This window comes from Dendrobates tinctorius, unplaced genomic scaffold (assembly GCF_039654945.1).
Source record: "Dendrobates tinctorius isolate UK_male_01 unplaced genomic scaffold, ASM3965494v1 ptg000120l, whole genome shotgun sequence".
NCBI classification, from domain to species: Eukaryota; Metazoa; Chordata; class Amphibia; order Anura; family Dendrobatidae; genus Dendrobates; species Dendrobates tinctorius.
In genome coordinates this window covers 39375120-39387606 of record NW_027361788.1, presented here as the reverse complement: position 1 = coordinate 39387606, position 12487 = coordinate 39375120, and the positions used below count along the sequence as shown (strand labels likewise).

Genomic DNA, 12487 nt, shown 5'->3' with positions numbered 1-12487 from the left:
ATAGAGCGGCCATACTAACTGGACTCAGAGATTGGTGGCAGGCGGACAAAGACCATAGATGGCTCCAAATAGAGAACTACTATGCCAAAACTAGATCTACCCGCACAATTCTTGAGGCTGAATCAATTGCAATCACTGATTATTCCCCTACCTTACCAACCATGAAAACCGTGCTCTACTACTGGAGGGCACTGGTCCCTTCCCTGATTATATTATCTCATGATTCCCTATCCCTAAAAGCCCTTGAGACACACATCCCATTTCTTAATCTCCAGCCTTGGGTTGATGCTGGAATCGTAACATTAGGGCAGATATTGGGTGCCACTGGCCTTGTCCCCTTTGACCACTTGGCCTCTAACTTCCCGAATATCCGAAGATATTTCTATCAATACTTGCAAATACGTCATCTACTTCATAATTCCCCAAACTCGCCTTTTCTCAACTCACATTTAAATAACAGGGTTAATGGTTATTTCTTGTTGCCTGACTCTGGCCCGAAGGGAATTTCAATATTATATAAAGCCTTAAACGACCCAGCAGAAGATGTTAAACTGCCATATATGATCAAGTGGGAACAGGATTTGAACTTCCTATCTGACCCGATAGACTGGGAGGGGGGGCTGGGTGAGGTGTTACGGGTATCTGCCTGCGTCAATCATCTCGAATAATTAAAAAAAGTACACCTTAGATGGTATCAATATCCGGTTCAGGTGGCTCACTATGACCCTGCCGGGTCGGACAAATGTTGGAGGGGTTGCGGTCACAGGGGAACTCTGGAACACGCCTGGTGGTCGTGTCCAATTCTTCGGCCCTGGTGGAGAGATATGGACCTTTTAATTGCACAGGTCTTGGGGATCCAGCTGAATCTGTCACCTAGGCATGCCATTCTTCACATTGGCCTGGAGGAAATTCCACACATACTTCGAGGTACACCATCACATATTCTAATAGCTGCCAGGTTATTAGTCGCCTCAAGATGGAAAGACACTAATTCTCCCAATATTAGTGAATTAATTGATAAACTTAATGTCCACTGCCAATATGAACTCGCCTTGGCTCACTCCATGACTGCCAAAACCAAAAGACAGAATATTTGGCACCCCTGGTTACATAGTGGTCATTCCTCTATTAACCTGCTCCACCTTGTTTGACCGTTTACTTGAGTGGGAATAAGTAAGCATCATTGACATAATATTCTCATTTTGCCATAGTTTGCCAGGAACCCTTGTCTATAACTGAACTGCTAGACAGTGCCTTGTGAATGCCTATACTCCTTTCCTCTTCCCCCTATTCCCCTTACCGTTCCTACCCCCTCCTCCCGCTTCTCTCCCCTACTTCTTTTTCTTTTCCTTACTTATTTCTGGTCATTTTTGGTTAACCTCTGTTACTGTTACTGTTATTACTGTTTGATGGCACTGTATTGTTTTGAAAATCTTTAATAAGCACTAATTGATAAAAAAAAAAAAAAAAAAAGAAACTAGGTGCCCATATCAACTGCTTGGACTTCTTCTAGCAGATACAATCCAATCCATCTCATCCTCGTTTCCCCTGCCGGCTAGTGTTAGCGGGCTGTCAACTCATCCCGTCAAAATCAGTTGGATCTGCCAATTAAAATTGAATGTCTGCTGCAACTTGAAAGCAATCATCTATGGAAACTGATGTCAGCTCATTTACTTTGCCCTCTGTGTGCGTTTCCTGCCACCGCCAGGGGCATGAGACGATAATTAAACACCGGTTTAAATAAATGCTTGTCTTGAGCTACAAAGCTGACATTTTGTCAGCCGGAGAACCCTGAAGTGCGATACAAGGTAGCACACGCGTCAGAAGCCGAAGTGTCTTAAACCTGTCATTGTAATATGTGCTGAAGAGATTGTATTGCGAGTGCAGATTTGTGTTTCCAAGGTTGTTGGCAAGAATGGCAAAACACCTCAGAAAGCGGTCCTGGGATGCAGAGAGAATGGTAGCTGGCAGGACGCAGGCCTGGCACGCTGAGGTGGTATGCGCTCCGTACCTTGAGGGGTGCCAAATTGCCTGTCTCGCTATAAAGTAAATAGGAAAAACATTAGATAATGGGATCAATTCTGCAACATCCGAGCTGGATAGTGCATATAGAAATTTTCACCTTCAGACGACTTTACATTTTTTGGATTGAAGTTATTCTCCTGCAGTTTTGACTACGTTAGCTGTTTATGCCTCCTGATTCCTCCTGTGCGAGGCAATATCGCCATGTAATTATACCCCACGACTGTTCAATGTTTATTTTCTGTCTTTGGATCTGTCATTCATCTGTATATTGTTATGTGACTTGTGATCACCGCCAAAAAACATGTCTATGTACTGTAGATGGGTATGATTATTACCAGGGTGAGCCATTCTGGGTTCTTGATAGCAATCGGTGGCCTCATTTTGGTATTAAAGGGAACCTGTCACTAGTTTTGTCATATATCAACTAAAGCTATCTCCTTATTCAGCGCCAGTGGTGCATTCCATAAATGCTTATATAACCCGCTGATTCCCCCTGTATATCACCCAATAACCTTTTGAAGTTCTCCCACGCTGTATAGTAATCTTTCCGATCCAGTCCAATGATCCGTGATGTGTGCCGGTGCATGTGCACTTGTGCTTTTGGCTCTGCCTGCAGTAGGGCAAAGCTTAGTGCGCAGGCGCGAGCCACGATTTCTCTGCGTCGGCGCAAGATTTCGCCCAGCAATGTGGATGATGCAAGAGACGTCATCCACATCAAAGAAGGAGGATGGTTAGCAGCAGCTGGGAGAAGGGATGAAGAGTACAGGAGTCACACCCATCGGACCGGATTGAGAAGATTACCATACAGTGGGGGAAATTTTCAAAGGATTTTGGGGTTATACAGGGGGAGTCAGGGGTTTTTAAAAGCATTTATGGCTTGAAGCACTGGTGCAGAATAAGGTTATAGTTTTAGTTCATATATGACAAAACTGGTGACAGGTTCCCTTTAAAGGGAATTTTCAGCAGTTTTTGTAGTTTGAGAGCAGCATGACATAGAGGCAGAGACCCTGATTCCAGAGATGTATCGCTTACTGGGCTGCTTGCAGACTTTTTGATACAATCACAGTTTTCTCTGCTGAAGTTCTAGCAGTGCTCAAATGCTGAGCCTATATAACCTCACCCACATCACTGATTGACAAAGCTAATAATCAGTAGTGATGGTGGGGTTACACAGAGTAGGAGGCCTAGGAGACATGAGACACCTAGTCATGTAATCTGCTGATAAATCACTGATTTTATTGAAACATCTACACTTAACCTAGTAAGTAGCACATCGCTGGAATCTTTGTCACAGACCCAACATTACACAGCAAAAACTTGCTGACAGTTTCCCTTATGCCTTCTTAAGCTTTAAAATAGCCCTATGTTCTCTTCCTTTGCTATTAGGGCAAGCTACTAGTTGTAGTTTTACAAATGATGGGGTGGCATAGGTGGAGACAAACAATACAGACCTGTGCCATATCCAAAGCTATTGAAACAAATCTAAAAAATGCTAATGATGGCATGTAAGGATGTCTTATAGCTAACTTTTGGAATTCCAAAAAGTCTTGTAAAACCTCTGCAAAAGCCTATGTCCTGCAGAGAAAACTGGATTTTCAGTTCCAGTATTTATCAAACCGTATGGGAGGTAATGCGCCCACCCAAATTTCCATGCAGAAATGATTTTCTTGGGGATTTGTCTGCTCAAAGTAAGTGACAAGTTCTATAGTGGTAAGAGGAGGGCTAAAAAATGTTGATCAGTGATATGCTCATTGATCTGCTCATTGATCAGCGGCTTAGCGGGTGCAGGACGCACGCATGGAGGTGGTGCAAAGGGGGAAGGGAGATAAAATAGACAGGGAAAAAAAAAATCCTGGCCAAAAGTGAGCACGGACGCTGATCAGGCTGCAGGACACATGTATGGAGGTGGTGCAAAGGAAAAAAAACTGCTAAAAACAAGCGATCAAGTAGTGATCAGTGCTCGGCGGCAGAGGGGAAGTGGGGAAGGTGTTAGGGAGAGGGGAAAAGGGGGAGAAGAGGATTGGGGTGGATTAGGAAAATTGGGACAGGAACAGGTTAAAAACGGATCAGGAACATCTTTCTTCTAGTAGCAGCAGCATAGCAAGAAATGATGGCACAGGCTTCAAAAAAGCTGTGGCACCACAAAGTCTAGCAGATCAGTAGGGGAAGGACAAAGTGACCGCTCTGCAATATCTCCAAGCTGGAATGAGGCAGAGCAGAGCGGTCACTGAGCATTTGGACTGCATCTCTACTCACTGATTGGTGCAATAACACGTCCTCATTGGATCACTCCAATCAGTGCTGGGGCTGGTGACACTGCTGTTCCTGTTGTTATAGCATCGATCATAGCAGGACCTCAGTGTTTCAGGCAATTTAATTGCTTGAAACACTGAAATTGCTGTAATTGGCTGTTCAGAATTGAACATCAATCACAGCAATCATAGTTGCGGGGGAGTCGGGGGGGCACAAAACCCCCAATAGCAAGGTCGTAAAGGAGTTAATTTGCATTTTGGGGGTTACAGTCTCCCCCTAGGTAAGCTTAACAATCATTTCAACCAACAAACGAACATTTTGCTCATGCATATGCAACGCCCGCTAGGGCCTTGGGTATTCAGTCCGGGCCGGTCAGTTCTTCAGGGGAAGTCAAGGCAACAATGACCCGGTTCATGGCCCTGGGCGTGCAATGAAATAAAGATGAATTTGGGGAATAAAGATGAGAAAGTTTATAGGGGATTAAGTCGTGATGCCACCTGTGGTGTTTGGCAATAAGAAGATGACCGACGCTGCGATTCAGATCCACTGGGGCGGTTGGTGATGCAGCAACGATGTTACAGCTCTCCACGGGTAGAGGTAGGCCCCAGGGCAGAAATAAAATAGTAGATGATGGTAATGATTGTAGTGCGGGGCAGATGATGCAGTAAATAAATCTGAGGACACAGTGGGGTGCAGTCTTCACAGTTTTACTCACGGCCTTCCAAGTCACAATCCCCAGCCGGGGTGCTGTGTCCTCGGGGTTGGTGATCCAGCCATCTCTCAGGTAATTTGGGGTACACTTTTCCAGATCCCCCTTCTTATGTTTCTTCTCTGGTCGTCTCACTGCGCTGGCTCATGCCTCTCCTGCCCTGCGCCTCACACACAGTGTCCCAAGCCAGCAGCCTCAGATCCTGTCGGGTGACGATCTCCTGGTCCCCTTGACCCTATATGGCTGCCTTTCAAGCGAATGTGTGTTGATACAGATACTTCAGCCTCCGGTTTGCTAGCTGAGTTCTTCAGTCTCTCCACTAGTCTGGGGCCGGTTCCCAACTGCGACCTGGTCCTTCCACCCGTCCACGGTCGGCGTGGATTCGGGCGCCACTGGTGGATTTTTCACTTCCCTGGCCCCTAAGACTCATTCTTCACTCCACTTTTCTCTCCAGTCCTGGGACAAGCTCCTCACTCCTTCAGTTCCTTCCACCAACTATCTTCCCTTCCTGACTTCTCCTCCAACTGACTCTAGTTACCATGACAACTCTCCACTATCAACTGTCAACTTTCTCTGTTCTACCCTTATTTACTTCCTCCAACCACACCCTCTACCTAGTTCCTCCCTGGCCTAAAGAGGTCTAGTGTTGGGTGTTAGTGTGTGGGTCCTGGGTAGTGCCCCCTCCTTACCCGTGAGTGGGGTACCACACCTCTGGCTGAGGTGCAGTACTTTTGTGGCGACTGGACCCTCAGGGGCGCCACACATCGGTAATAAATTAATAAATTTGCTTGTTTAGATACACTGATAATAACTTATTTTCCAGTTTTTGGCTGCAGTGTAAATGCACCTTAAAGAGTGACTAAACTTTTGGAAATTTTTTTATATTTTAGAGGAAAGGAAAATCTGTTGAAATCTGTACTGGGAAAAGCTTAGTGCCCACATATACAGTGCTCTGACACCAATCAATATGTCAGGGTTTCTGATAAACAGTTTTTGGATGGAAATCATGATGGAGCCATTCACTTTAATGAAGCTGACAGAGTCACTGTGGACTCTCTGAGACCTCCGAAAACCACTAAGGTTAACTAGTTTTTTGTGCATTTCTGAAAAAGAGGCCATATAGTATCCACAGTGACGCTTTTGACTTCATTCAAGTGAATGGCTCCCTCAGGATTCCAGTCGGAATGCAGCTCTTCAAGGACCTGATGGAAAACCCGGATGTAGTTATCGGTGTAGAGCATGATGTAAATGAGAAGGTAGCCTAAGAGCTGTCTTCTTAAAGTGATTGTCATTTGGAGAAGTCTCATTGTACCTGCCATCTTCATTGAGAAGACTAACCTCTAGAAAGCCACTCCTCAATTCACGATGTTGGCTAAAAAAGCTCCACAAGCCAATTAGTTTAATAAGCAGCGATGCAAAAAACAAACAAACATTACATCAACATTTGTATATCCCAATGCATTTAAGTTGGCCAACCAAATATAGTTGGTCAATTGAATGAATGGATGAACATGTAAGCAAACGGGACTGGTCAACCAAAATGAGCACTAATTTGTGCAAGTGGTTCTCTGGCACATAGAAAGAAGTTGTTATGCACATAGCACACTCACACAGGGCGCAAGGAAGACTTATTATTAAGAGAAGATGCACCTACACCCTACTGGTCAATCTTTAAAAATACCACTTCGGACCCCACTGCCTAAAAGGCCATCGAGGGGTTTCTCGTGCCTCTTGAATAACCATAGGGGAGGCTGCAACACACTGCCAACAAGGGGAGAGGCAGGTGTGCAAATGGACATGAAGACCCAGGGTGAGAAACTTAAAGCACATTCATAAAAGGGTAGAGAGGATATAGTAAGGAGAACCAAAAGATAAATTAAACTAAAACAACTTCACAGAAACCTAAAAGAGGTAAAAGAAAACGTGGTGGGAAGGTAGACAAACACACACAGCTAGGAGAATATAAGTGGTGTAAGTCTTACAGGGTAGATCCCTTCACTAAAGGGCTGGGACTTCTTAGCACAAATCCACCTTGAAGTGTAGCTAGTAAGGAAGTGCAGTGAACGGATAATATATAAAGTCCCACCCAGAATATGACAGGGTAAACCAAAATGGGAAAATGGAAAACACCTGGAAAGAAACAAATCAAGAAGGGAGAATAAAGACAATAGTAACAATCAGCATGTGGACAGGGAAGGAAAAGAGCAATAGCTCAACAGACAAAAGAATCAACCACTAAAGAACAGGTCACTGGATTGAATCTCCAAACCGAGCCAAGACAGTAGTCTTGAGCTGGGGGACCCTTTTATCAAGTCAATTGACATGGGACATAAAGAACGGGGTTGCCTTCTTGAGTGTTTTTTTTCTTAAGCTACAGAAAGTTTCTATGTTGTGTTTTTGGTTTGTCATACAGGTGATAACACTTGATGAATTTTCATACTGCACAATGACCCTGCAGGCTGCCTTCACAAACTGTAGCTCCCGTACTAGTTGTGCCTCGGAGGTGCCTCTGAGCAGCTAATTACACTGTCCTTGTTAAAGAAGCCAAGATCTCAAAAATAGATCTCATCACTATGCAAATTTCCCTGTTCTTGCCATCTCCTGCAGAGTACGAATCCCCTGAACTCTGAGCTCAGTGTGAGAATGGCACGTTGCTAGAGCCACTCATCACTCAGTGGGTGACCAGCAGAGAGCACATGAGCCCTATGTGAAGACCATATATAAACAGTGCAGTTCGTTAAAAACAATTTGCAGACCAAAAATTGTCCAAATTAAAGTCTTTCGAGAAAAATAGACTCGCTTTGTAGTTTCCTATTAAAACTGGACACAACGAGCAATAAAAAATGAACTTGTCAGTAGGTCCCTAAAGATTCCTCAACCTGTCATCTAGGACAATAGCAGGTTCTCATTGATGATCTTCTGAGAAAACATAACTATGATCTCTTTATTTCAACGTCTGTAAGAAGTGTCAGAGGTGGAGCCACTCGCTTAAAAGTCATGATGGCCGACCCTGCATCAATCTTAATTAATATCCCAAAGGCAAGGTACACCAATATGAGCTATGTCCAGCAGCATTCCAAGTATGTGTAATGTACAGATGAAGCCTATGCCAGTACACCACCCTAAATGGCACAGGACAGGTCTTGGTGGAGGTGGCTTGTGATGACGTATATAGCCTGTGGGATGTCAATCAAACCGGATGGGGGACTAGCACCTTAACTGTGACTTCTCCCTTGTGATTGATTTCTTACAGCACCAAATATGTTTAGGTATTCCCAGAATGCATATCAGCTACCCACAGGATGGGTGTTAAGTGTCTAACTGCTCGTTGGCACACCACTAATTCTAAGGAAAGGGGTTCAAAGCCCCTTGTTGATTGGAACAATTATCAAGCATCGATTCTAAATTTTTAAGACTGATAATAATAGTCGAGCTTTGGACCAGTACTTCACATGCTTGACCACTTCTATAGTGTTACGACCCCCAGCGATCAGATTTTGGTCTTGACGATTATGCAGATTTAAAATTGGCCTATATCTTTTACTACTGCGGTATGTCACATGGACGACCGTAGCCAAATTGTGCATAGGGTTCCTCTTTGGTGCTGGTTTATATCTTCCTTGCTTCCAGAACCTGCCCTGTTACAGATTTTGCACTCGGACTCTTCTGGTAGGCATTTCTAGAAGCACTAACATATTTTGCAATCTTGCCATTTCCAGATTATTAAAAGAACTTACCAGCTCTTGTAGAGACTTTTTTCCCCTCTTCCATACAGATTAATTCAGACCCAGGTCTGGAAGCACATGAAATAGACTGAACTGAATTTAAATAATATATCCCCTGCTACCTAAAATAGCCAAGCTCATTTCTGCGGCCGCCAGTCCCTTATCAGGCGCGTTGACAAATGGTTATTTGAAATGATAGCAGATTTTTTTTATCAGAAGCTAATTATCAGGAGAAATATCTCCCCTTCCAGGCAGTCATTTCTTTTTTTCCTATAGTTACATAGCCCACTGTCAATCTTGACTGCCTGGGGACCGATGACAAGTAAGTATTTAGGAATACGTTGCCATAGTGTGCTATATTAAATTTAATACATTCACCCATGAAATTTTGCAAATAGGACTCGGCAAACATCAGCTAGTATGAAAGGTAATTTACTATCGGCAACGTTGGGGCGGAAATGATCATTTTTAATGGCAGGATGGTTACTACACAGTATAGTAAATCAGTACCAAGGCACATAGGTATGGTAACAGAAAAGGTAATACTGGCGCTTTATTGGTTGCTTGTGGGTCAACATATCAAGCATTGTACCCTGCAGTTTTGTGACCCCATAAGCTGTAATAAAAAAGGGCTACTGACATGGTGAATAACCTAAAATGATATACTCGAGTATTTCTAAAGTCCGCCAGAATAGTAGGGCAGCAGGGCGAGAAAACAATGTAAAAAAAATACTCATGCTTTAGGAATATAAGGTTTTCATCATGAGTTCCTTTTCGTGTACTTAAAGAGTAGCACCTGCCTGTATTAGGCATGACTATGTACAATCCTAGACAGTGAGCGTTCACATTCTATCGCTTAATCATTTGAAATCCAATATTCTGAATTGATTAAGGGGGTTTTCCAGCTTTGGAAAATCCCTGTCCCCCGACTACAGTTTGTTTACAAAAAATGAGCTTAATCTACCCTCCCCGGGGCCAGGGCTGAAGTTTCGCCGTTGCTCATGGTGTCTGTTATTGTGTTCAGTGCTGGTGTCATGTTGTAACCAATCAGTGAACTCAACGGCTCTGAGCCGCTAGTGCTGTCAACTCAGGTAGAGCTGCTGATCTTAGTCAAAGTGACATCAGCACTGCAAACTAAAAAAAACCTTTAAGTTTGTAATGTATTATATATGAATACATGTGATGGGAGCTCCATTTTTATGATAAGGAACTCGGAATCCTCTGTTATGATTTAGTTAAAAGACAAAATTATATTTGCTTGCAGTCACCACAAAGGGGTGCTCACTGCAGACTGTTTTACCATTGAATTCAATATATCGAAAGTATGCAGCCAGCTTACAAGCTCCCCCTAGTGGTGGCCGAAGGCAGACAGCATTTTTGGAAATCATGTAGGAGAAATGAGAAACTCAGGCTGCTATAAAGATATCATACAGAATTAACCTGCTCAAGGCTGGGGGGAAATCTGCGGCAAAGGATTAGCCAGTGAAATGATGGAGTGCTCTAAACTGATTTTAACTGTGGCACAGTAGCTATAGTATAAAACTTCAAACTTTCAAAGAATGTTCAGTGGGTGGGAATTTAGATATTAATTTCTGAAATTTTATGGCCATAAATTAGTGAGTTGAAGAGTTGAAAAAGTTTTAAATTATAACGACAGTGAAAATATGAATGTTTCCAGGCCAATAGGTCCAGGGATTAATTGCAACCTATCTCCTCCCATGAAATATGGACCTAGTTGCTGCAAGAAAATAGTTACTCTGATCTAAAGAAAATATTGGATGTTTTGTGTGTCTGTGCCAGTCAGTTCTGAACTTTTCCAAGCCTTCTTTGTTGTATGTACTGCTTTGGTCCCATAGACTGTGATCTGTTTGATTTGTGTTTCTTGGGCTGGTTGTTTTCTGTGTCCGTATGTCCTGTAGTGAGGGATATAGTAGGAGATCACTACTCTACTCTTCTCTCCATCCCCTTTTGCCTACTTCACAGATCTTGTCCACACAAATGACCATTTTTTTTTTCTACTCCCTGTTTCAATCCATGATATGGTCATCCTGCATTCATTCTCCGCTGCCACTCACATTTTTATCATCATTAATTATTTATAATGCAATTATCATCACAATTCTTCAACATTTTCTATCTTCCTCCTTTTTTTGCTGCACTTGTTTTGCATTCATCCTCACCCAATCCTCCTTTTTCAATAACAGAATGCATTTCCAGTATTTCGGTGCATAACTTCTTTTCCTCCCTTTAGTAAACAGCAGAACTCAACCAAATGTCGGTCAGTCTGGGAGCAACGGACCACCCAAATCCGGATGCATAACTTCCGTGCCAGTTGTGAAGCCCTCTATAGTGAATTGGAACCTGAGGATCGACTGAGGTATGCAACCACGCTACGCCTTAAGCCTGATATGAAGAGTCATATGGATCGGCCATTGTTGGTCGAGTCCCAGGATTCCACAGAGACAAAAGATGGCAGCCCAGACCCACTACCTCCAAATGAAACAGATCCTGGTACTGAGATGATTGCAGAACAAGTACCACGAAAACATCGGCATAGAGACAGGGGAACTACTGAAACTAATGGCGGTGGTCGAGAAAATGGAAATCACAATGGCGATTCTGGAAGTAATGAGAGAGAAGAGCGTCATCGACAGCACAGAAGTCACAGCAAAGAAGGGGAAGGTGGGAAAGAAGGTGGAAGAGGAGAGCGAAACCGGAGTCAGGAAAGAGGAAAAAGACACCATCGAAGGGCTTCTCCAGAAGAGGGGGCAGAGAGAGAGCATCGACGACACCGCACACACCGCCATTCTGCCGAAAGACAAGGTAAAGAAGGCAACGGGCAACCTCCATCTGCTAGTAAAGGAGAAAGAAAGTCACGACATAGAGGAGGAGGATCCAGGTCAGGGAACAGAGATGGTGACGGCACAACTCGTGTGGGAGAAAATGGCGAGGAGATTCCACGGTCACGACATCGAAACAGGCACAAAGCACTTTCTACATATGATACAGACGAGAAAAAGGAAAACAAGGAGGGAGAATCAGGAGACAGAGAGCATCGCAACCAGCGGTTGAGGTAACACTGTCTTTTTTAGGCTTTTCAAGCACTTTTTATTTTTAGCATTTGTTTGTATGATGGACTGGAATGGCAAAGCTAAAGAGCAAAGACAATGGGGGGAATTTATACCAGGTTTATACAGGAGCCTGCTAGAGTAAGGTGCACCAAATGTATTAACCTTAGAAATATGGTGTCTCTTGGGCTGTCCATGCACCGGTGGCCCTTGAGCTGTCCATGCAGAGGTCCAGTCACTGCACCTGACATTTTTGTTTTTCTTAAAAAAATTAATTCTCAATTAATAACTCAATCTTTTCTCACAACTCTGTGTTTGCTATTCCTCTGTTGTTCACTACCAATGGTGATAGTATAAGGATGAGTAGGGACACCCCCTTTGACAGGAGTATTGGTAGCACCACTCCTGAATATTTTTCAACATTTCCAGAAAGAATAGTGGAGAACGGACACAATGCAGAGTTTTAAAAATAATTGCTATAGAAGTATACTTTTATTGGGAATACAAGTATTTAGTAAAACAGAGGGTAGACTGGAGATCTTTAAGTTCAATTGCTCAGTAATTATAGATACTAATTACAGAGATTTACAATTTGATAGAGTCCATGACTTAAGCCCCCATCACACACAGCGATCTCGCTATCGAGATCGCTGTGACACCTATCAGCGACCGGCCCCCCTGCCGGGTATCGCTGATCGTCCTGGAAT

At 43.5% G+C, this 12487-nt stretch overlaps 1 protein-coding gene across 1 annotated transcript in view; it reads left to right on the top strand.

Annotated features, from left to right (window-relative positions):
* Nucleotides 1-12487, top strand: part of CACNA1B (calcium voltage-gated channel subunit alpha1 B) — a 443201-nt gene that overhangs the window by 295081 nt on the left and 135633 nt on the right. The window contains exon 19 of the mRNA XM_073541186.1: nucleotides 10964-11785. Coding sequence (XP_073397287.1) covers nucleotides 10964-11785 — 822 coding nt within the window. The remainder of the gene's footprint in view (nucleotides 1-10963; nucleotides 11786-12487) is intronic.